Source organism: Schistocerca piceifrons, chromosome 3 (genome assembly GCF_021461385.2).
Source record: "Schistocerca piceifrons isolate TAMUIC-IGC-003096 chromosome 3, iqSchPice1.1, whole genome shotgun sequence".
NCBI lineage: Eukaryota > Metazoa > Arthropoda > Insecta > Orthoptera > Acrididae > Schistocerca > Schistocerca piceifrons.
Window position 1 is genome coordinate 648064228 of NC_060140.1, and position 26371 is coordinate 648090598.

A 26371-nucleotide genomic window follows, 5' to 3' on the forward strand; every position below is an offset into this window, starting at 1 on the left:
TACGTCAAATCTATATATCTAGGTATATAGTAAATGTTGGTGATGGCCTGGATACGTCAGTATTCATGGAAGTACATGAGGCTAATAGATGGCACTAATGCTTGGGTGCACGGGTAACTGGTCAATTTTAAATGATGACTACATATACTATATTTTAACTAGTGAAATTACGACACTGTTTACGTACGTACATCCAATGGCTTTGCCGCAGTGGTAACACCGGTTCCCGTCAGATTACCGAAATTGAGTGCTGTGTGGCTTGGGTAAGACTTGGATGGGTGACCATCCAGGTTTGCCGAGCGCTGTTGGCAAGCGAAGTGCACTCAGGCCTTGTGAGGCAAATTGAGGAGCTACCTGATTAGGAAGTACAGGCTGCAGCGACCGAAGCTGACAATGGGCAGGGGAGAGGTGTGCTCCACATCCACAACTAGTGATTTCTATGGGCTAGGGACGACACCGTGGTCAGTCAGTACTGTTGGGCCTTCCGAGGACTGTTCGGATGGAGATCACACATGTACCTGAGAATTAGAGTATATGTCCAGTATTTACGCAAATAACTGGACGTATTCATGCCATCGCTAGCATTTTATATGCATGTAGACGTATTGATTTTGCGTTGATAGCTACATCAGAATATTTGTAGTCTGTATGTCTGGTATGCACGACTGCTAGTCACGTATTTTTTCTTATGTATCAATAGGCTTGTTGCAGATTTTACTTCAGCTAACTGAACTTAGTTGTAACAGATCTGAAGATGACAATGTCTGAGGCTGGTAATCGCGAAATGTGCAATTTATGTGATGAAGACGGCCTTTTCAAATGAAGTTTAGTACTTGGCCCCGTATGATGAAGTTTTCCCTTCACTGAGGCAACAGGAGCGCTCTTTGCAGCAATGCAAAACTGGTACATATAATTCTTTTTCTCACAAGTTTATTCAGTTTTCTAAAAATATTAGACTAACTGCAATATCAAAAATACAGGAAAACTGAAGTAAAAGGAGAAACAAGTGTTTTTATCCGTGCAGCAATTAGCAATTTGTGATGACGCAGTGAATTTTAAAGGCCAAAGCTGTATACTGGTAATCTGAAGTATTTTGTTTGCGGTGCCACTGTACTGATCTCGATAACTGATTAAACAGGTGGGTATAAAAAAACGACTGACAACCGGAGGTGAGCAGAGCTGGAACGAGAGATGATCAAGTCGACACTCGCCCTGTGCCTGCTGGCTGCCGTCTGCAGCGCTGCGCCTTTCTGGAAGTCGCGAAGAGTGAGAGCCGACCCCGCCGGCCGTATAGTGGGCGGCGAGGCGGTGGACATCACCCAGTACCCGTGGACGGTCGCTGTGGTGTACGGCGGCTCGGACGCCTGCGGCGGCTCCATCCTCAGCGTCAGATGGGTGCTGACGGCGGCGCACTGCCTCACCGGCAGCAGCACCTCGTACGGAGCCCGGGTCGGCAGCTCGACGCGCGGCACCGGCGGCAGCGTGTTTGACGCCTACACAGTGATCTACCACTCCAGCTACAGCGAAGACACGGCGGACTACGACATCGGTGTTGTCGACATCTTGGCCGAAATTCCGTTTAACGACAGAATCCAGGTAACATGTTTCACTCGTGTGCAGTAAGAGATAATAAACGTAAAATGCAGTTCTTCGTCAGCGCTCAGCTGCATTCCTGCTTTAAATACACAGCACTGCCCAGGGACATCAAAGGTCCCAGGTTTGAGTCCACATCTGGCAAACAATTTTAATATGATTCTTGAGTTTTTTCCGGTGTATTTGATAATCAAAATATCCACGGGTGTACTGCCGGTCTGCAGTGTCCAACGGGCACAATATTTCGGCGACCATACATGTCGCCATCATCGGGTGAACTGACGGACTGAGCTCCTGTGAACGTGCCGGTACGGAGATCCGTACGCTATGGCTTCTCAGGGGGGACTGGGTTCGGTCGCGGCGGCGGCAGATTTAAATACCCTCCGCCCGCGGCGCACTCCCTCCGCCGTCCGTGCCCCGCGCCACGGTCACGCGGTGGAACAGATTGTCGGAAAATCACGCTATGGAGTGTGAACGCACGAGGATTCTGGTACAGACGTCGAGATACTGGGACAGCGTTGTTAGAGAGGCCGTCGAAATTCGCACCAATGACGACTTCATAAACCGTGACTGTGGCTATAATCTTAGCAAGGCTTGGGAACCAGCGACTGGGTTAATCAAGAGTAAATCGAGGAAACGTATAGTTGTGACGACCACGGCGGACAGAGACATCACACCGACGTCATCTCAGACGCCGTCGCAATCTGTTCCACCGCGCGACCATGCCGTGGGGCGCGGACGGCGGAGGGAGTGCGCCGCGGGCGGAGGGTATTTAAACCGGCCGCCGCCGCGACCGAACCCAGTTCCCCCTGAGCAGCCATAGCGTACGGATCTCCGTACCGGCACGTTCACAGGAACTCAGTCCGTCAGTTCACCTGATGATGACGACATGTATGATCGCCGAAAGATTGTGCCCGTTGGACACTGTAGACCGGCAGTACACCCGTGGATATTTTGATTAGTGTTAATATGTTAGGATGTTTCAAATCAGCATAAACTACGCTGCAGACTGAAAATTCGTTCTGGGTTTAAATATTTTGTTTGTCAGAACCGTGCTTTTGCAATCTATCTTGATATCAGATCACTTAATCTATTATCTGCATTGCCATCGGTAACATGACCACACACGTTATCATATCTCTTCACACATTGGTCTTCATGTTAAGCGCAAAGTGGAACTGATTTCCGCTATCAGTATTCCATTCACTCGTCTTTTTAACACTTTAAGAAAATATGTTTAATCATGTCACGTGTCTCAAAATATTGTTTTGGAATCAATAGCTTCAGTCAGAAAGGAATATTTCCTAGATTTTTGCAGCTTTCTTGATGACAATATTCAGCGACTCTTCACAAACATGGGGTTTGAAGGCTTGTCTGGTCTGTAACGTAGGATAGATGGTGATCTATGGTATCCATGCCAAAAGAGCACAATGCTGGGCGTGCGGTTCTAGGCGCTGCAGTCTGGAACCGCGAGACCGCTACGGTCGCAGGTTCGAATCCTGCCTCGGGCATCGATGTGTGTGATGTCCTTAGGTTAGTTAGGTTCAATTAGTTCTAAGTTCTAGGGGACTAATGACCTTAGAAGTTGAGTCCCATAGTGCTCAGAGCCATTTGAACCACAATGCTGGTGCACGCACAAGTGTTTCGGGGCACATCGTACATTATTGAACTTGGAGCTCCGCAGCAGACCACTCCTATGTGTTCACATGTTGACCAACGACATCGACAATTACGACTGCAGTGGGCACAGGACTATCGGCATTCGGTCGTCGATCAATGGAAAAGTGTCGGCCCTTCTGGTGAATCACATCTCCACAAACGCCGCCGTCGAGCTAAACGGCGGCTCGAAATGTGCAGCGCCCAGGGACGCAGGCTAGTGGGAGCACTATTAAGCTGTGGGAGATATTCTCATGCACATACATGGAACTGCGTTAGTAATCGAAGAAACTCTGACAGCTGCGAACCACCTGCATCTCTTCATGCTTGGTGTCTTCCCCTATGGCTGATGTTATCTTTCAACAGTATAACTGTCCGTGTCTCGAAGCCACAACCGTGCTGCAGTGATTTTAGGAGTTTTATTGAGAATTTACGTTGATGTCTGGGCTGCAAATTCGCCTGATGTAAATCCCATGGAACCCATTTGTGTCGCTAACGGGCGCCATCATCGCACACGCAAATCAGCGGCTCGTTATTATGCGAATTCCATGACCTATGCGTAAACATCTAATACCACATACCTCCACAAACTACCAACAAACTGTCGGCTCCCTGATACGTAGAATCAGTGATGTATTTTGTTCCAAGGATGGACAAACAAGCTATTAACAGGCGGTCATAATGTTTTGGCTCATCTGTGTAGATGTAGATGTAAATTTAGTCTACCTATTAAGCTATCAGTCCATCAATTTATAGGCACACAAAACTCACAGAAGAATGTTGTCTCTTATTTATCGAGAAATCAAAAGACGGAATCCCTGCTACTGATTGTCTCTCAATAATATATCATCGTATTAGCCCCTAATTTTCTCATTGCAGTCAGTTCGCAAGATGTATGTGAGAGGTTGTAAAATGTTTAGCCATAACACTTACAAGGAGCGGCATAGAGCTCAGCTCTCAACTGCCCTTTCATCACAGTATCTCTTAGTTGCCATATGGTCACGAATCTTCCAGTCTTCGATATATAGCAGTTGAATCTACCTGATTTCGACAAGTAAGGGATCTCTCCCATCAAGTCACAGATATCTACTATTTTTTTTCTGTAAATCTCATCACGTTCTGACAGCAAATTTCCATTAGTAAGAAGCCTGTCTAGTCCTCCACGTGTCACTGTTTAGGTATGGAACTATCACACGAGAAAAATAACACGCTAACGTCCAGGAGGAAAGTCCCAACCATGTGGAGTATACGTGAACTACACAAAGAAATTCAGAAGCATAAGACCTAGAATGCATCTATATCAAATGATTGTGGATAATTATCCCACTGTACGTGTCCTAATCCCGTTTCTCGTTTTCCTGTGATTACTGAGCTAGACATACAGCAGTGTTATGTTGTCAGAGCCTTCGTTGATACTATAGAGTTTCATGAGGAATACATCACTTTTTCAAACGGAGCACACCTCCGTAACACAAAACTAATAGTATCACAGAGCTTCCGATACTCTATCCATTGAATCGTTTACATACAACGGTGCAACAGCCTCACCTCTATGCATAAGTCAGAGCTACTGCAAAAGTAGGGGAGATTCAGGACTTAATCACAGCTTTGCTCATATTTTTACCCTCCTTTTCTGTTTTATAGTGAACCGACAATGACACTATTCCATCTAGAGCAGAGTAAATCCACATGGGTAACACACATATGCGTAGTGCTAGTTACTTATTTAGAAGCGAACCCAGTACTTATACGCTTAGCCAACTATCCAGTTCACCAAGTACAAGCGAGACCAAATCAATCTCAATGTCTCCTCCGGCAACACCAGTCACCTTAGTACCTCTTATCTCGAACCGAATTGTAGTGCAACAGTCTCTAGGAGACATACGCAAGGGATTTGGGGCCACTCGTCTCCTACAGCGTCACATCTAAGTGGGTGTATCTTCTCCCCCTTAAAAATCCATGCAGATGAATCTGAGCCTGACAAATTCTTCTGCTTTAGCTCACCAACTTGTCAGTTCTTAGTGTTTGATTGCTTCCCTTAAGATTCCACCAAACGAATCCAAACCAGACATTTACATTCTACTTCAGCTCACTCACGTATTATTTACTACAAAAATCGCCAAGGGGCCCGGGTTCGATTTCCGGCTGGGGCAGGAGATTTTCTCCAATCAGGGACTGGGTGTTGTGTTGTCCTCATCATCATTTCATCCTCATCTCTGACGCGCAAGTCGCCCAATGTGGCGTCGAATGCAATAAGTACTTGCCCTCGGCGGCCGAACTTCCCCGAATGGGGGACTCCCGGCCCACAATGCCGTACGCTCATTTCCTTTTCATACTACAAAAATCACTGATAACACAAGGAAAACACTGATTAGCTAAAAAGGGATAATAAACGGTCGCCAGCCCGCTAGGGCAAAGAATCTCCAGAATCTTGAGGAAGGTAATGGCAAAGATATTTCAGCAATTAATCACTGGCGTGGCAACAGAAGGTCGTCACACTACTGCGCAGCACAACAGTTCACGAGAAAATAAATGAATCGGAAAGCACTGAGTTTGCAATTGCTTCCTCTGAAGTACAAAATTTTGAAAGTAACGTTAAATGAAATTACTGGTTAAATAAATGACTGGCTTAACTTAAACTTCGTTATGTAAACAAATAACTTTCAGTAACCTCAGAGTAACGCGACGAAAAATTTAGAAAAAGGCAAGCAATTTACTTTTGATTATTGAAAGATTGAACTGAATTTACTTTACGCAAATGAGCAGTTGGTTTCACTTTTAAAATCACAACAATAAAATACATACGAAGCCAGCAGAAGTCACTCGCTAAGCTAAATACAGAAGAAATGAAACTGCGCACTCTTAATTTGTGATGTATCCCTAGTAATTAGTTTTGCCAGTGAAATTATACGTTACTTCAAGTAGCCTTTGCTATGCAATACAAGAATGAACAGTTGATGTGGAAGAAAATCCAGGCAGAAACTGGTCTCTAATAAACACTCTAACTGGCAGTAAGTAGTTACTAAAAATGGTTCAAATGGCTCTGAGCACTATGGGACTTAACTTCTAAGGTCATCAGTCCCCTAGAACTTAGAGCTACTTAAACCTAACTAACCTAAGGACATCACACACATCCATGCCCGAGGCAGGATTCGAACCTGCGACCGTAGCAGTCGCGCGGTTCCAGACTGTAGCGCCTAGAACCGCTCGGCCACCCCGGCCGGCGTAAATAGTTATTTTTGATATTCTTACGACACTCGGTGATTGTATGGAAAGGAAAGAAAAATAATGTCTGAGGACAATGACAACACAGGTGCCCTACAAGTTCTAACTATTGCAAGTTATTCATACTTTGTGAAAGAAATGTTGCTGGGCACCGCCAACGTGAGTTTATGATTTTGTACTTAACAGACTTACGTTGTTGTAGCTGTGCGGACCAGGATGAATGTAGCCGACGACAATGCTGAGGTGCCGTTGTTGCTGCTGCTGTTCGATGAGAACCCCGAGTAGTCCGCAGAGCTACGGATAGTTATGGGACAGGCAACAGTAGCTTCCTCCGCCTGTCCACTCCTACCGTGCTCTCAATATTCGCGGGTTAACAAATGAGGCGCGTCTACATTGGCGCGAGCATGGCTACACTCCATGGCGGCGGGAGCGCGCAACTGCTTTGCTTCCTCTCTGCTCGCAACGTGACAGAGATAAACAACGGCACAGCTAGTACCATTTCCTCGTTGCTATCGATACGTTTCACTAAAATTCTCTTGGCTTTTACCCAGAAATTTACAAAATTTTCATTATAATTACGATTAATTATATACAGTCAAAAATAAATACACTAGTACAACGGTTTCGTTTTAAATATAGTTCCTATATTACAGCTTCAGAATCAAAAGTACAGCGCAAGAGAGCACGTTGTCAACGGTTATTAAACGGCAAACATTTTGGATGGTGCAGAAGGTATCTTAATCTGCATTTTCCGTGTTACAATACTACGCTGCATTGGAATTAGATGCATGTTACATAGGTCCCAAACGACTGTCAAGGTATTTAAGTACAATAATGCTGTGTAGGGTACTTACTTCCCTAATTAACAAATTGTTCAATAAAACTATAGTCTTGCCTCGTATACATCCCATACTGATTTTTGAAATGTACTTCCATGTCGCTAACATTCAGACAGGATCAAACTTGAACAGTCCATTTCCACAGTTATAAACCACAGCTCTGAAACCTAGTCCTTTTTTAGCGGAGGGACCTTCCTGTCAAATTCCTACAGAAGGGGGAAGAGCCTGCGGTAGTGACACTATCAAGAAGGCAGATTACCGATGAGATGGTGACTACATGTTTGAAATTCGGAGCAAATAATCAGAAGCTATAGAAAAAGAACTGCAAGAACTGGAAGCTCCTGCGGTATTCTAAACAGCTGCTTCATCAGAATAATAATTTTTAACGTCAGCCATTTCCAGCCTTTATGTTTTGATCACAGGGCTTTAGATGCTTTCCTGCTACCACATTTTAAATGAGGTGGAGTTTAAAAGTTCAGCTGCTACAATGACATATAGAGTTATCACTTTTTCTACATTCTACATTCCAACTACTTGACGAAGGATGCTATTTCTGGCCTACATCGACCCCTGTACTGCTACACTGAAAGATCTAAGAGTTATATTTTCTGATACTGCTTCTTATAGTTTTTTCCAACATACGAGCATTATCAAGGATCTCCTTATCACATTCTAACAGAAGTGGGGAAAGTCTGTTACACAATCGCTGCGAGGAAGGTGGATTTCCGATGAGGTGGTGAATAGATGTTCGAAATGTTAAGAAAACAAATATAAGCTATAGGAAAAAGAACTGTAAGAACTGGCAGCTACTGCGATGTTCCAGAAATCTGCCTCGTCAGAACAGCAATTTTTAACGTCAACTATACGTTAGTGTGCTACATTTCTCGTTGTGATAGGTCTATACCAATTCAGTGACGGGTGGAGGGCTAGACAGCCCTCTAACTGCTGTCGGAATGTAAAGGGATTTCGAGATTCGTGATAATATGGCGCCGGCCGTTGTGGCCGAGCGGTTCTAGGCGCTACAGTCTGTAACCGCGCGACCACTACGGTCGCAGGTTCGAATCCTGCCTCGGGCATGGATGTGTGTGATGTCCTTAGGTTAGTTAGGTTTAAGTAGTTCTAAGTTCTAGGGGACTGATGACCACAGCAGTTAAGTCCCATAGTGCTCAGAGACATTTGGTTTGATAATATGGCATGTAATAGATACTGTGACGAAAGGGCAGTCGAGAGGTGAGCTCTACATCGCTTCTTCTAAGTTTTATGGGAAAACACATTACGACCTCTCACATACGTCTTCCGAACTGACTGCAATGAGAAAAATGGGGGCTAATACGAAGATTTTTACCGAGAAACAGTCAGTAACTGAGGTTATGTCTTTTGTTTTCTAGATAAATAAGAGACAACATTCTTCTATGAGTTTTTGTGTCTATAAATCGATGGACTGACGTCTCAATGGGTAGATTAAATTTACATCTACATCTACACTGAAGCGCCAAAGCAACTGGTATAGGGATACGTATTCAAATACAGAGATAGGTAAAAAGGCAGAATACGGTGTTGCGGTCGGCAACGCCTATATAAGACAACAAGTGTCTAGCACAATTGTTAGATCGGTTACTGCTGCTACAATGACAGGTAATCAAGATTTAAGTGAGTTTGAACGTGGTGTTATAGTCGGCGTCTGAGCGATGGGACAAAGCATCTCCGAGATAGCGATGAAGTGAGGATTTTCCCGTACGACCATATCACGAGTGTGCCGTGAATATCAGATCTCAGACGTCGCTTCGGCTGGAAAAAGATTCTGCAAGAACGGGACCAACGATGACTCAAGGGAATCTTTCAACGTGTCCGAAGTGCAACCCTTCCGCAAATTGCTGCAGATTTCAATGCTGGGCATCAAAAAGTGTGAGCGTGCGAACCATTCAACGAAACATAATCGATATAGGCTTTGGAGCTAAATGCCCTATCGTGTACCATGACGACTGCACCACAAAAAGCTTCACGCCTAGCCTGGGCCCGTCAGTACCGACATTGGACTGTTGATGACTGGAAACATATCGTCTGGTCCCTCGAGTCTCGTTTTAAATCATATCGAACGGATGGACGTGCACGGGTATCGAGACAACCTCATGGATTCATGGACCCTGCATGTCAGCAGGGGATTGTTCAAGCTGGTGGAGGCTCGGTAATGGTGTGGGGTGTGTGCAGTTGGAGTGATATGGGACCCCTGGTACGTCTAGATACGACTCTGATAGGTGACACATATGTAAGCATCCTGTTGATGAACTGAATCCATTCATGTCCATTGTGCATTCCGACGGATTTGGGAAATTCCAACAGGACAGTCCGATATCCCACACGTCCAGAATTGCTACAGAGTATCTCCAGTAACACCCTTCTGAGTTTAAACACTTCCGAAGGGCACTAAACACCCCAGATGTCAACATTATTGAGCAAATCTGTGAGGCCTTGCAACGTGCTGTTCGGAAGACATCTCCATCCCCTCATACGCTTATGGGTTTATGACAACCCTGCAGGATTCATGGTGTCATTTCCCTCCAGCACTACTTCAGACATTAATCGGAGTCTACGCTACGTCCTGTTGCTGCACTTCTGTGTGCTCACGGGGGCCGTACATGATATTAGGCATGTGTAACCAGTATCTTTACATGCATACTTCGCAAGCCATTGCACGATTTGTGGCGAAGTGTTTTTTGGTACCATTACAAGACTTTTCCTTTCCTGTTCCACTTACAAACAGAGCGAGGGAAAAAAGTCTATCTCTATGCCTCTGTATGAATGTTAATTTCTCGTATCTTATGTTAGTGGTCCTTATGTGAAATGTGGCGGCAGTAGACTCCTGCACTCAGTTTCAAATGTCGGTTCTCTAAATTTTCTCAGTAGTGTTCCTTGTAAAGAACATCGCCTTCCCTCTGGGTGTTCCCATTTGAGTTCTCGAAGTATCCGCCCACTAATTTTGCAGGAGCCAGTAGGAACTGTTCTACAGGGCTTATTCTGAGGAAAACCCAGGTCGTTAGTCTCATACGCGTTTGGGATGGGGTGGTCAGCAGACAGTTATTTTGCTATTGTTATCTGGGTCAGCCTTTCTGGCATGTTTCGGAAACACGTCTCAGAAAGTTCCGGTTTGCATGTGGGAGGAGGGGAAGCGTATTGTTCAAAATCTTGATATTTACCCCAGTGCCATTTAAGTATCCAGTCCTTCTGAAAAATATAGGACAACTTTTGCGACTCTGGAGTCATTAACATCTGTCGGGCATGGTGAGTGGTGGCTTGTCGTCTGAGAGTAGTACAGCCCCAATGTGCAGGCGGAGGTTCGCGATCTAGTGGCAGTGGTGGCAGCTGTTCGCATGCTACCTGGCTGCGGTGGTGGAGACGGCGGCGGAGGTGTAGCGGGGGTGGAGAAGAGAGTGAAACATGCTGCTGCTCCATTGACCATCAGGGTGCAGCAGGATTCGTTATAAGCCAAAGCATTATGACCACTGTCCACCGCGATGTTGGATGTGGCCTGGTGGCGTTGCCAGCACGTGAATTTTTAACAGACATATACAAGTGGAGCAGACACAGACAGGTAATCACCCAAGCAAAGATATGCAATGCAAATGGGGAAATTCATTGAGATAAGCTTCTTTGATAAAGGGTAGATTACTAGCACGCAGAGCATGTGAACGAGTATCCTGTAAATGGCGAAGCTGGTGGAATGTTCGCATTCTGCTGTCGTGAGTATCTGTGGAAAGAGGAAGAAGGACAGTGAAACAGCCACTAGGCGCTAAATGGTTGGACGTCCACGACTCTTCACAGAATACGAGGTTCAGAGGATTGACTGCTCAGAATGCAGGATGGTTGGTGATCTGTGGCACCTCTGCCGAAAGAGCACAATGCTGGTGCAAGCACAAGTGTTTCAAAGCACGCCGTTCAAGTTACGTTGTTAAACTTGGAGCCCTGCAGCAGACTGCCCCTACGTGTTCACATGTTGACCCAGCGACATCGTCAGTTACGGTTGCAGTGGGCTCAGGATAATCGGGATTCGACCGTCACTCAATTGAAATGTGTTGGCTCTTCAACACAATTTTGCTACGCTAGGTAGATGGTCATCTCCACAAACGCCGTCATCGAGATGAGAAAAGTGCAGTGCGCCATGGACACAGGCCGCTGACAGCAGTATTATGTTATGGGAGACATTCTCCTGCACGTGGATGTGACCTGTGGTGGTAATCAAAGACAACTGACAGCTGCGAACCACCTGTATCCCTTAAAGCTTGATGTTTTCCCCGATGGCGATGTTATCCCTGGCAGTATAATTGTCCGTTTCTCGGAGCCAGAACCATGCTATAGTGGTCTGAGGGCACTGTAATGAACTCACGCTGATGCCTCAGCGACTTAATTCACCTGAAGTAAATCCTATGGAATCCATCTGGGTCGCTATCCGGCGCCACCACTGCATTCACAAATCAGCAGCCCATTATTTAAACGAATTACATGATCTTTGTTTAGACATCTAATACCACATTCCTCCACAAACCTACCAACAAACTGTCGGATACCTGATATGCCGAATCAGTGATGTATTTCGATCCAAGGATGAGCAAACATGATATGAACAGGTGACGATGTATTCTGGCTCTTCAGTGTACTTCCATCAGCATGACAAAGCAACCAACACACAGAACATAATTAGCATTAGATATCTTTAGCTATTTGACGACGATTGCCACCCATTTTAGTATCGGAGGAAACGACTACCTACCCTGTTGGGAAGCCCTCGGAGACACCACGGAAGTGTCTGGAGCGTAATCAAACTACATGAAAAATGTTACCCACTATGCAAAGAGGCTGTCATGATCAATTAAATTGTCAGTCAATTTGATGTCAATGACGCGCTGCTGGGCGGCTAGAAGGGAGTGCGAGAGTACCATGGATATGATTCGCGACGTGGAATGGTAATCACGCGTTTTTGAGTTGCAGCGAAACCTTTTAATGAAATATCAGTCTCCCACCTACATAGGAAGAGGTGCCGATCATAATGAAATCAGCAGTATTACCGAATTTATAAAGTGATACACAACATTAACCTGATATTTCCAACTCCTCTATGCTGCTACTTTAAGATGTTTCATTGGTGATGAGGCATTTGTCAACGTTAGGAGAGTTCGAAAGTGAGGAGACTTCCTGTGCTATTAGCACTCCGTCATGAGTAAATAACAGGTCCTGTGGTGCAGGACGTAACAGTTATTAAGTTGATAAGAACAGATTTTTTTACCTGATGAGAGGATATTTAGAGGAAATGTAGCATATGACATACTGTTGTACAAAATTTTCACAAAAAGTAACGATACTTTAGCAATGTGATAACATGGGTATGCTCTGATTTCTTCCGACTTCGAAAATAACTCGTATAAAAAGGGTGAATCTACATTTTACGTGAGAAATTCAAGATGTATGGACAAAAACATACCCATTTTGGATTGGGTAAAGTGGATTTTTAAACTGGGGCCTCTATGTTAGGGGTGCAGTTGCAGTTACAGCTGTATGTCCAAGTCGCACCTGCTTGTCTCGCAGTGCGCCACAGCCAGCTGTAGAAGTGGCCACGAGGCTTTAGTCGACTGGAAGTCGTGGTTTAATCTTGTTCAACCAACAGATACATGGAATACTCCAAACTGTTAGCTCTCGTCCTCAACCGTGGGAACAAAATTGGTGGCGGCGCTTGTGGCATCTCCTGGGTGGCCGAATAGCGAACTAACCATTATGCTAAGTGGCAACAGAAACGTATGTGTGTGAAGATTCAATATTGAAGGTGTTTGCGCTCGATTATTATTTCCCCCACGAAAATTGATCGGTTGACTGTGGTCATGGTGACAGTCTCTCCAGCTTCTAAGCATCTGGTACAACTGGGGTGTGGATACCAGGAAATGGGCGCCCAACTGCCAGCATGGCTGATGTACTTGCGGGTCTCTAGACCGCGCCGGGCACTCCTGCAGTCGGGAGGTTGTGTCCGATTGGAAAGTTGTTTTCACCAGGTATGTTTAACGTAAGGTGGAACAGTTGTGGTGGAGTTGGGTTTTACAGCGCATTGAGGAGGGTGCTTGCGTTCTCAAACTCGGTGCATACAAGGCATCAGATATATTTGGCTCTACGATCTACATGTGGCAGAAATTTGATTAACTGATTTGCAATATGTATATGTCTGAAAAATATGTGTTATTACAAAGAAGAAGTATCGTAATGTGGTGGAGAGTTTAAGCATCCTATGTGACTTACAGCTTCAAGAGCTTTTTTCCCTTCCTTGTACCCGGTAAATAGTCAAAAATTGATTTGATAGGGTAGGGCATATGGACTATTTCCCACCTGTTTTAATATCGCAATTCTGCCAGCTCCTCCTTTGTCTCCAGCATTAACCACTAGGAATACAATATTCTGATGAGGGATGGAAACCTCACTCAGTGTGGTTGGGCATGTTGATTCATGCAGGTGTTCACACTTGAGAGAGTGAGAGAAAGACAGACAGACAGACAGACTGGAATCAAGACTGAAATTTCATAGTCAAAGGGTTTCTGTGACCTGATGCTTTATTTGGAGGCCACGAGAACAGTTGGGTGACCCTTGGGTGGCTTGGCATGCAAAAAATTGGACCTGTATCAGTGTGTGTGACTCCCAGCGTTAGCGGGCTATGTAGCCCCTAACAGCAGTTTCTCTGCCATCTTACAGTCAGTATGGAGGATGGGCACTACACGCATGCCAACGCATAGCGATGTTAGTGGTGTGTGCTGGGACTTAAGAGTCTCGGAGTGCGTCATTAGCCATTAGTCGTCTGCAGTGAACAGAGCTGCTGGCACTCAGTGCTCGACCTCACGCCACCAGTGCCTAGCCTGCAGATATTGATGATAGTGCACCCAGTGCCCACCTGGCAGACATATATGTGGGAAACTCAAAACAGCGGCTAATGTAACACACTTCATTCCATTCCTTGGAGCTTACAGTTGTTACATCATAGAAAGTGGGTGGTGGGGGTGCAAATGTGAAGAGCTGAATGCACGTTTGGCTATGGGCAGTCACCTTCAGGCCACTGCTTTGGGGTTTCGCGGTGGTGGAGTATTTGGTGTGTTGCATGGAACACCTCAAGTGTCGCTTCTTTCTTCTTTGGGCTCTGCTACTGAGGCTTCTCCTAGTACACCTGACACAGTGCATCTGTCCTCATAGCAGCGTTAACGATGGGTAGTAAGACGTTTGTGTCACTCGAGGTGGAGGGGCATTGTGGAGACTGGTTGTCTGGCCTCACCCATTCACCCTGTGGGTGGACAGGTGTCTGCTCTTTCAGCAGGGTCCAACCACCACGTGGGAGGAGAGGTTTACTAGTTACTGGGAGCTTCAGTGTATAGGTGTATTATGGAGCCCATTAGGCAGACAGAGTTCAGAGCTGGAAAGAAAGCCAATGTGCACGCAATACGTCTGACAGGGCTAGTAGAGATTCGTGCATCTCTGAAAATATCAATGTATTAAGCATACAAGTTCTGCTAACGCCATACATCGTGAAAAGAGCTAGCAGAGAGCCCAAAAAATTCTGGTCAAATTTAAAATCGCTGAGTTGGTTCTAAGACCTTCGTCCAGTCACTTGTTGAACAATCTGGAGTGGTAGTTGAAGACAGCAAATTTCACATTCAAGAAATTGTTCACATGGTAGAACCGTGCCATCATACTGTCGTTTGACTATCAAACAGAGTCCCATATGGACGACATGGTAATAAGCTTCCCTGGCATAGAGAAACAACCAAAGGAATTAAAAACAAACAAGTGACCAGGTCCGCATGGAATCCCAATTCAGTTTCTCAAAGAGTACTCGGTGGCATTGGCCCCTTACTTGCTTGCATTTATCGTGAATCCCTCACTCACCACAGTGTCCCAGGCGACTGGAAAAGAACGTCATAGACTCCTGTGTATAAGAAGGGTAAAAGAATGGACCCGCAAATTTACAGACCAATCTTCCTAATATTGGTTTGCTTCAGAATTCTTCAACATATTCTCAGTTCGCATATAATAAATTTTCTTGAGACTGAGAAGCTTTTATCCACGAATCAGCATTGTTTAGAAAGCATCTCTCATACAAAACTCAGCTCGCCCTTTTCTCAAATGATATACTGAGAATTATGGCAATATGCAGATGCCATATTTATAGTTTCCGAAAAGCATTTCACATGGTGCCGCATTGTAAACTGTTACAGAAGGTACGAGTAAGTGGAATAGGTTCATAGATATCTGAGTGGTTCGAAGACTTCTTTAGTTACAGAAGTCAGTATGTTTTCCTCGCTGGCGAATATTCATCAGGGACAAGAGTATCATCAGGAGCGCCCTAAGGAAGTGTAATAGGATGGCTGTGATTCTCTATATACATAAACGATTTGACATGCAGGGTTTGCAGCAATCTGTTTTTGTTTGCTGATGATGCTGTGATATATATAAGGTGTGTATGTTGAGTGACTGTAGGAGGATAAGATCCCTTAGACAAAATGTCTAGTTGGTGTGATGAATGACAGCTAGCTCTAAATGGAGAAAAATGTAAGTTAATTCGTATGAGTAGGAAAAACGAACTTGTAATTTTCGGATACAGTATTAGTAGTATCCTGCTAGACACAGTCCTGTCATTTAAATATCTGGATGTAACATTCCAAAGCGATACTGAATAGAACGAGCTTGGAAGGATTGTGATAGGAAAGGCGAATGTTTGCCTTAAGTTTATTAGGAAAATTCTAGACACTTGTGGATCATCTGTAAAGGAGGCCGCAAATAGGACACTAGTGCTACCTATTATTGAAAACTACCCAAGTGTTTGAGATCCATACCAGGTCGGATTAAAGAGAGACACCGAAGCAATTCACAGGCACACAGCTAGATTTGTAACTGGTAAATCTGAACAACATACAAGTGTTACGGAGATTCCTCAGGAACTCATATTGGAATCCTTTAAGAGGAGGTGACGTTCTTTTCGAGGAACACTATGGAGAAAATTTAGAGAATCGACATTTGAAACTGAGTACAGATGGATTCTACCACCGCCAACATACATTTCGCGTAACGATCATGAAGATAAGATACGAGAAATTATGGCGCAAACAGAGGTGTATAGGTAGACGTTTTTCCTTCAGTCTGTTTGCGAGTTGAACTAGAAAGGAAATGACTGGCAGTGGTACAGCGTACCCTCCGCCATGCGCCTTAAGGTGGATTGTGGAGTATTGGTGTAGATGTAGCTGCAGATGTACCCAAGTGGGAGAGGAGAGTGGGGGGGGGGGGGGGAGCCCTGCCTTCTGCTAACTGATTAAATAAAGAACACACAGACTGAGTTTAACAATATAGTATTATTTTTTATTTTTTGAATTTAGTTTTGTGAGATCCTTCCTTTCCAGCAGTTCAGTGCAGACTGAGTCTTTTACCTGCCAATTTCCAGATTGACAAGGGAGGGAGTAACTGGCGTTGGGGAGGGGAGCTTTGGGGAATTCCCTTGGATGAGGAGAAGGGACTCGGAACTGAACTGGGGAGTGGCTGACAACAAAAGTGTCCTTTTTCCCAGAGGGGTTGAGGAGGAGAAAGGGGAAGTTGAGTGATGAGGGGTTTCCTCAGAAGGATGGATTATTCCCAGGGGATCACAAGTCAACTCAAAGGTGTCATAAATCAATTAGCATAATAATAGGTTAAGGCTGAGAGGGAAGAGGGAACTTGGCAGAACAATAGGATAAGGGACCAATGGGATGAGGATGAGTGAAGAACCACTTAGCAGAGCAAAAGGTTAAGGAGAGGAGATGAGGAGCGAGAATGGTGGTTTAATTGACCAGTTCAATTAATTAACATATAAATTTGATATAAAAAGTGTCCCAGAACCTGCCTACTCCACTACTGGTACAGAGGCCTGGGGTGGATGGCCTCTACATTGGCAGGGTTGCAATGAAATGGTGAGTGGTTGTCAGGATGATGGCTGATGGCTGTTCAAAAGAACATCATCAAACATTTTACTGAAGAGCAAACTGCAACACTCATTGTGACACTGAGTGGTGGCAACACCCTCCTGGACGTTTTATAGAGGCAGTGAGGTGGTAGGCGCGGTTGCACCAGGTGGCGCATTGCCTACTGTGATGGCACCAGTTTTCAGGAATGCTGACATGCAGAATATGTGATAGGGTATGTGTGGTTTGCAGCTCAGCACAGTATTGCGCTGTGGTCCTTGTAGAGAAAGACAGTCACCAGCAATAGTGCCACTCTTGCAAGCATAAATGTACAGTGTCTGTATGCCTGCTCAGGGCTATGTCATTTTTCCTTCTGGTATTGCAAGTATAGACATCAGTGTTCCTTTTATACTGCAGTGGATTATTTACAACTAACGTCATGACAGTATCAGCAGTCAGAATGCCCCACTCGTTAAACAGATGTCTACAAGATGATTGTGAGTGAGCACCCTATATTATTCTTATATCACGTTTTTCAGCAATGAAGACTTCCTTTCTTAAAGATGAGTTTCCCCAGAACATTATTCCATATGAAATTCTTAACTTGAAATGTGCAAAATATATAAACTTACTGACTTGTCTCTCTCCCAGGTTTGTAATGACTCTAAGTACAAAAGTGGCTGAACTAAAATGTTTTAACAGTTACAAAATGTGCTTTTTCCAGTTTAAATTCTCATCAGTATAGACACCAAAGAATTTTGAAGTTTTCCCTGTAATTATTATTTTCTCACCATATCATTGATGTAGTACCCCTAGACATGTAGAATGAATATGCCCTCTCTTTTTAAAACTGAGGGTGAGACCATTCACAGAAAACCAGTGAATGATACTTTTAAGAACATTGTTCACAATTTCTTCAGTTTCTCTATGCATGCTTGGATTGATTACAATGCTAGTGTCATCCGCAAAAAGAACTAATTCTGCTTGTTGTCTATTAAACTGAAGATCGTTTACATATATGAGGAGCAATAGTGGACCTAAGATTGAGCCTTGGGGGACCCTATATGTGATTTCTTCCTAGACAGAAAATTGGAAATTTGTGGTAAGATCCTATGGGACCAAGCTGCCAGGTCATCGGTCCCTAAGCTTACACACTACTTAATCAAACTTAAACTTACAATAAAGACAACACACACACCCACGCCCAAGGGAGATCTCAAACCTCAAACTGGGGGAGCTGCACAAACTGTGACAATGCACCTCAGACTGCATGGCTACCCTATGTGGTCCTAAACAGAATTATGCCCCCAGACTACATTGGTTGAATTACTAAGTACGACTTTCTGCATTGTTTTGGTTAGATACGACATTATCCATTGGCTGGCTGTACCATCAGTCCCAAAAAAATTCAATTTGTCTAGGGGAATACTGAGATTCATGCAGTCAATGCCTTAGATCCATTGCAGAAAATATCAACTGGTGCTGTATTATTATTTAATGATGGTAAAATTTCATGTTACTCACCGAATTTTGCAGGCATTAAAGAATAAAACAGTGGTGCCTGGTATTTTCTACTACTTACCTGAAGCATTTGATGTGTGAGTGATGGTATTCTCCTAGATAAATGGATGTTTCATGGGACTGAGGATATTGGCAACCAATGGATAATCTCATACCTAACCAAAAGAATGCAAAAAGCTGTGTTTAATAATTCACTAAATGTACTCTTGGTACATAATTCCGATGGGGGAGAAATCACATTTGGGGTTTCCCAAGGCTCAATCTTAAGTCCACTGTTGTTCCTCATATATGTAAATGAGTTTCAGTTTAATAAACAACAAGCAAAATTAGTTACTTTTGCAGATGACACTATCATTGTAATCAATTCACACATACCTGCGGAAATGGAAGCAACTGTCAATATTCTTAAAAGTATCGTTAACGTGTTTTCTGTGAAAGACTCAACCTGTATGTATAGATTTATTTGGGGCTTGTTTAGGCTTTTGAGATGTGGACAACAAGAAAAGCAGGCCAGCGTCATTTAATATGTACAAACAAAAACACTTGCAAGATAACATTTTGTTATTAGTAAAAAACAACACTCAAAATTATCATTCAACAAGAAAAGAAAGTTGTTTGCTTCATAAAATATTAGAACTGAAGTAAGACTTTTATGTGGAGTGTAGTGCTATAGAAAACTGAGATGCGAATAATAATAATAGCAGAAAAGGAAGTAATTGCTGCGTTAGAAGTAGGGTGCAATAGGAGAACAATGAAAGTATCGGGGGTAGACTGATAACGAAAGAAAAAGTCTTGGCGTGGTTGAGAGTGAAGACTGACATAAAGAAGGTATTAACTTGGGGGAAGGATGTATTGATTGACTATATACAGTACTAGGGCATGAAGACAGTTAAAGACAATTTTATAAGGGACATCAGTCAGAAAAATATCGTATGCTGAGCCAGGCTAGAATACATCGACCGGGAAAGAGAAGAAAAGGGTTGCAGAAACGACAAAGAGATGACTGAACGCTTTGGAAAAAGGCTACTGCGCATCAACCTACGTGTTGAACGCTGGTTGATGTGATAGAAGTGTAGTTTACTTTTTAAGTTGACGATGATAATCATGGTATAAAATGTGTACATATGTGTTATATATGGGCCTTAGTGTGCGTGTGTTTATAGGAAAGAGATTACACGTGGCGTGTGGTAGCTATAAATCTGTGCATTTAGATTACCTTATGAATATTGGTTCAAGAATACGTAAGTTGATGGCTGTTTGAGTTCCTACGACAAAGCCAAAAAAATAAGAAAATATGTGAAATAACTGACAATCAAATATTTAATTGGAATCTGGCAAAGACTTCCAAAACAGTATGGAGACGCATTTGTCCTGCTGCAGGGAGGCAAAGTGTAATTTCAGTTAAGTCGACGCTCAAAACGGGTTCGGTTCGTTTCTTCATTCTACCGTTTTTTTTTTTTACTGTTTCATTGATAAAGTGTATAACAGCTCAAATTGCGGACAGTATATTTTAAGTGAAAGTGTTAAAAATCGTTGAGTTTAGCACGATGGCTAAGCCAATTAAATTTCCAATAGGCATTTCGGTCTTCTAATTTTGTTAGTTTGCACCGAATCAAAACACATATTCTTATCGCGATTTCAAGGAATTAAGATAAAGATCTACCTAGCGGCACACACAGACCTAGACCTGTCTCCCGACAGGCAGTCGCTGTTATACAAGTCTGTAGGAATTACGGATGCGAATACTTGTTTTGTATAGGTACATTTGTGAGCTCAGAGCTCGCACTATGAATTCTATTGGCCATGCATATCCTGATTTCGATAATTTTGTGTATTTGTGAAATATTGAGGGCCTCCATGTGACGTTTCTTCTACAGTTCGACGTTGAGATAAAGAAAAATCTTAAAATACTTTCACATGTGATTTAATGAACGAAAATGGAACCCAGTGGTAGTATTTCTCGACCCGGTCTTTTCCTGATGTTCAACACACTTCCTCCAGTGCACAGGAAATACACGGATTCCTCAGGAAAGAAATTCCTGTAGCGGTGTGCGCAACCACTCGTGGACTGCCTGTTGCGCTCTTCATCGGGCGAAATTTCTTTCCTCCCATAAGCCTGTTTGAGAGGTCCAAACACGTGGCAATCATTTAGGACATGGTCTGGCGAGTATGGTGGATGAGGAAGAATATCAAAGTGAAGATCTGTAATGATTGCAACTGTTGCACGGGCAGTATGAGGTCGAGTATTGTCACGCTGCAAAATGACATCTAAAGTCAGACATCCACAACAATTCGATCTGATTGCATGTCGAACATGATTCTTCAGCAAATCGCATTATGATACAGTGGTGATGATGATTCTCCTAGGCGTGTGACATTCAAAAGTAATGGCTCGTTCATTCCTAAAGAGAGTTAGCAAATTGTTGCATCCAGAATTTTTTGGGTTTTGGAGATGAAGAGTGGGGCTATTACTTGCTAGCTCTCTCGGTTTAGGGTCGGTGGTAGTGCACTCATCTTTCATCCCTGTAATGACTGTCAACATCACCTTCCCCTTCTAAGCACCGCAGAAGTTCTTTGTGGACATCAAGGCATCGCACTTCCAGTTGTGGATTGATATGTCGCAACACGACTCTTGCAGACATTTTGAAAAAGTAAGCAGTTCATGAAAATGTGACGTCAGCCATGTTTAAGGGCATTTCCATCACAGTGGTTTCAGATGCTCTAGCAAATTGTTGTGTCTCAGCACAGTGTGTCTGACGTGGGCGGGGACCGTCTGCCACCCGTCATACAGTTTCTGACCTTCATACTCCACGATTAGGCTCGCTGCAGTGAAAAACATGCCTCACCATATTGAACTATCATTCGCCGATGGATTCGTACCTCACTGCTCAAAAAATGGAGAAAGCCTGTTCTTACTGGAACAAGTCGCAAGCAGTGCAGCAATTGTAAACTGGCATTATGACAGAATTTCACTTCTCCGTGGTATGCTATCACGCGTTTGGCGTTCAATAAAGCACTGGTAACTGTACGGCAGTTAATTGAAAGATATGGCGGGAAATCAAATGTTTATTACGTTTGCTGGACCATGACTTGAACCTTTGCCTGTTGCAGACAAGTGCTCTACCGACTGAGGTACCCGAGGGCGACTCCCGACCCATCCTCACAGCTTTAGAGCCGCCAGTATCTCATCTCATACCTACCGAACTTCACAGATATTCTGCTGAATACCTTGCGGGACTCGTACTCCTGGGAAAGAGGACATAAACTGTAGGCCTGCAAGGAATGAAGGTGAACTTCCATGCCTGCATCTCGTGGTCGTAAGGTAGCGTTCTCGCTTCCCACGCCCGGGTTCCCGGGTTCGATTCCCAGCGGGGTCAGGAATTTTCTCTGCCTCGTGATGGCTGGGTGTTGTGTGATGTCCTTAGGTTAGTTAGGTTTAAGTAGTTCTAAGTTCTAGGGGACTGATGACCATAGATGTTAAGTCCCATAGTGCTCAGAGCCATTTGAACCATTTTGAACTTCCATGAAGTTTGAAAGGTAGGAGATGATGCACTGTTGGAAGTAAGGCTCTGAGGAAAATTGGCAGCTTGGATGGTTCCATAGGTAGAGCACGTGCCCACGAAAGGCAAAGGTCTCAGGTTCGAGTATAGTTACGGCACAAAGTTTTTATCTGCCAGGAAGTTTCAAATCAGATACACTCCACTACAGAGTGAAAATTTATTCTGGAAACAATCCCTCAGGCTGTTATTAAGTCATGTTGTTCCATATCCTTTCTTCGAGGAGCGCTAGTCCTGCAAGCTATGCGGAAGAACTTCTGGGAAGTTTGCGTGGTCGGAGATGAGCTACTGGCAGAAGTAAAGCTATGACAGCGGGTCGTAAATCGTGCTTGGACGATAAAGAATGTAGTTTGTGATTCCGCTTTCCACACTTGCGTGGACTTCATTCCTCGGATTCTTCACCTACTGAAGTTTTCGGCTAATTTTATGGCATACTGGAGCTTCTATGAACACGATGCGTCCCAGAACGATGCGCTGTCGTCATCGCGGTTAGCAATTTAAGGAAACAGTTCTGAGTGAAGAGAATAAAATGTTCTGCAAAAATAATAAATACATCATCTACAAATATATACACGTGTATATTATTATTATTATTATTATATGTGTCAAGACACTTTACGATCACGTATAATATTCTGCCTCATTTGAGAATTCTTTCTGATCTTTCACGATTTTCTCAGTTTTTCTCTGTGGAGTCTTTCTATGCCGTCCGGTGTGGCCGAGCGGTTCTAGGCGCTACAGTCTGGAGCTGCGTGACCGCTACCGTCACAGGTTCGACTCCTGCCTCGGGCATGGATGTGTGTGCTGTCCTTAGGTTAGATATGTTTAAATAGTTCTAAGTTCTAGGGGACTGATGACCTCAGAAGTTAAGTCCCATACTACTCAGAGCCATTTTTTTTCTTTTTCTATCTTCAGTCCACTTTGTCCCTGGTTTCTTTGGGACTTCATTCTCTGATTTAACCTTCCACTTGTACATCTTTTCTTGTAAATATTTCTGTCTTCAGTTTCTGTTGGATCGACTTGTGCTCTTTATCGGTCAAGTTTGACTTGTGTGATCCAAGGCACTGTTGACTAGACCACTCGCACGTATGTCAGAATTCTCTTGGTGAGTCTTGTTGGAGGTAGGCTTCTGATGTGCCTGTTGAACTTTAACCTTCTATTTCTGATATCTGCTACTTGGTTTGACATCTTCTCTGTGTTTTCCCCAAAGTGTAATCTGTATGCCTTTTCTGTCAGCTTTGGGTCGAGAATTTTTCTCATGATTCTGCGTTCTTCCTTCATTAGCCTACCCATGTGACTTTTCGTATGGAGTGTTAGAGTCCAGCTTGCATGCAGTATTTCAGGTTTGTTTACTGTGTTGTAGTATCTGACCTTTGTTTGTATGGACATGACATCCTCGTTATATGTGTAGTGTTCTGCTGTAAGCTCTCTTCATTTTTTGCAGTCGAGTCTTCCGTGAGGCCTTTTTTCCTCCTGTTGGTTCGAGAAGTTGACCTAAATATTTGAAATGTGTAACTCTGTTTATCTTGTCGTATTTTGTGCCTAATTTTTGTATGTTTAATTTTGAGCATAGAATTCAGACTTCCGGAAGGAGATTTGCAGACCAACTACTTCTGCAAATTCTTTAATATTTCTGTTTGTTTAGTTGCTGTATCTTCGTTATCCGAGAATATGGCCAGGTTCTTCTGTGAAAGTTATGTTTGAAATTTCTTTGTCCTGGGATTTTCCTAGTCGTGTTGGTTTCCAGTGTCCTTGGATTTTCAGTTCTTTTTCCCATTACGTCATTACTTTGTCCAGCAATAGGTTGAACAACAGTACACCTTGGCGTACTACAATTTTGATCACGAAGGGATCAGAGATGTCACCCATGAATTTAATTTTCGATACTGTGCCAGCCAATGTCTGTTTGATTAGTCGTAGTGTTGCGTGGTCGAGTCTTCGTTCTTCTAAAATGTTGAACAAGCGTTATCGGTCAACAGAACCGTACGGCTTCTTGAAATCTATGAAAGTGCAAATGATCGGAGTATTCCTAATAACTTTGTAGTTTAGAATTATTTTCAGATCGAAGATATTTTTTGTGCATGAACAACTGGGACAGGAGCCGGCCTGGTAAAAAAAGGCGAAGGTCCAAGGTTCGAGTCTCCGTCCGCCACATAGTTTTAATCTGCAAGTAGGTTTCAAATCATCGCGCAATCCGCTCCGGAGTGAAAATTCGTTCTGTTTATCATGTTTTTAAGTTTCTTCATTTGATTCCCCCTCGTTTATGTATATTCCGATCGTTCAGATGAAATCCACTGGAAACACGAAGGTAATCGGTCTTAAACACAGATATCTGAGTCAGAATGTTTACTTCCTGTATGTTGGCAGCCTGTGAGCCTAGCGACCTCGGAGCCGGCAGCCGGCACGCTGGTGACCGCCACAGGCTGGGGCGCGCTCTGGTACGACGGGCCGGCCGCCGAACACCTGCAGGCCGTCACAACTTCCATCGTGGACAGAGCCTCGTGCGCCGCCAGTTACGCAAACCTCGGTCTCGACATCACGGAGCGCATGATCTGCGCCGGCGATCCAGAGGGCGGCAGGGACGCGTGCTCTGGGGACAGCGGCGGACCCCTGGTGGAGGGGTCCACGCAGTACGGCGTCGTTTCCTGGGGCCACGAATGCGCTCTGGCCGATTACCCGGGCGTCTACGCCAACGTCGCTGCTCTGCGCTCCTGGATCAGCGAAACAACAGGCGTGTAGTGAGTTACACTCGACCCTGCCGCTAGGGCACCTGAAGTTTTCAGGGTATGAGATAGCAATGAAGGCTTGTGAAACTTCTCTGGGAAATGCATTATTGTGGATGCCCCAGGGATTAATTTTCTGGCATAAAGAAATAAATAAAACTGTTAGTAAAACCTGTCTCCACATCACACCTACATATCAATGTCGCTATTAGGTTTTGAGTTGTAACCCCTACCTTGCCTGCTTCCGAATGTGGAAGGAAGGTAGAGAATGTAAAGAATATAGTTGTAATCACCCACCACTTCCCAGCAGAACATCAACTCAGTAATGTTAATTGAAATTAGCCGAGTAGTACTTGTTAGTTCCTGTTGTGACTTTCTATTACTCCAGACTGGTGTTGGAAAGAAACGCAAGGTTACAGACGTGACCCAACGTCATTCTGAAAAGGCGAGTGCACAATGCGATCGGTCAGTTGCGTTATGTTGCAAGGTTAATTGAAGGTCGGACTTCGATTCTGATAGACTGCAGATTAATTGATGCACAAAAAAAGATCTGATAATTTGCTAATCAGTATTTCGATCATGTCAGAGGCGGACGGGCTCCATGTCTACATCTACATTTCTACTCCGCAAGCAACCTAACGGTGTGTGGCGGAGGGTGCTTCACGTGCCACTGTCATTACGTCACTTTCCTGTTCCAGTCGCGGGAAGAACGACTGCCCGAAAGCCTCCGTGCGCGCTCGAATCTCTCTAATTTTACATTCGTGATCTCTTCGGGAGGTATAAGTAGGGGGAAGCAATATATTCGATACCTCATCCAGAAACGTACACTCTCGAAACCTGGACAGCAAGCTACACCGAGATGCAGAGCGCCTCTCTTGAAGAGTCTGCCACTTGAGTTTGCTAAATATCTCCGTAACGCTATAACCCTTACCAAATAACCCTGTGATGAAACGCGCCGCTCTTCTTTGGATCTTCTCTATCTCCTCTGTCAACCCGACCTGGTACGGATCCCACACCGATGAGCAATACTCAAGTATAGGTCGAACGAGTGTTTTGTAAGCCGCCTCCTTTGTTGATGGACTACATTTTCTAAGGACTCTCCCAATGAATGTCAACCTGGCACCCGCCTTACCAACAATTAATTGTGTATGATCATTCCACTTCAAATCGTTCTGTACGCATACTCCCAGATATTTTACAGAAGTAACTGCTACCAGTGTTTGTTCCGCTACCGTATAATCATACAATAAAGGATCCTTCTTTCTATATATTCGCAATACATTACATTTGTCTATGTTAAGGGTCAGTTG

At 44.0% G+C, this 26371-nt stretch overlaps 1 protein-coding gene across 1 annotated transcript; it reads left to right on the top strand.

Moving 5' to 3' along the window:
• Positions 1-1191: 1191 nt before the first annotated feature.
• LOC124788928 (trypsin-3-like) lies at positions 1192-25077 on the top strand. The gene is made up of 2 exons (XM_047256212.1): positions 1192-1596; positions 24706-25077. Exons 1-2 carry the CDS (start codon positions 1192-1194, stop codon positions 25075-25077), a joined length of 777 nt encoding a protein of 258 aa, XP_047112168.1.
• Positions 25078-26371: the final 1294 nt, after the last annotated feature.

Excerpts from the sequence above, each read along its gene's own strand:
- LOC124788928 (XM_047256212.1), top strand. The coding sequence starts at position 1,192 with ATGATCAAGTCGACACTCGCCCTGTGCCTGCTGGCTGCCGTCTGCAGC. Across the intron at positions 1,597-24,705 it reads CGTTTAACGACAGAATCCAG|CCTGTGAGCCTAGCGACCTC; the intron begins GTAACATGTTTC and ends GTATGTTGGCAG.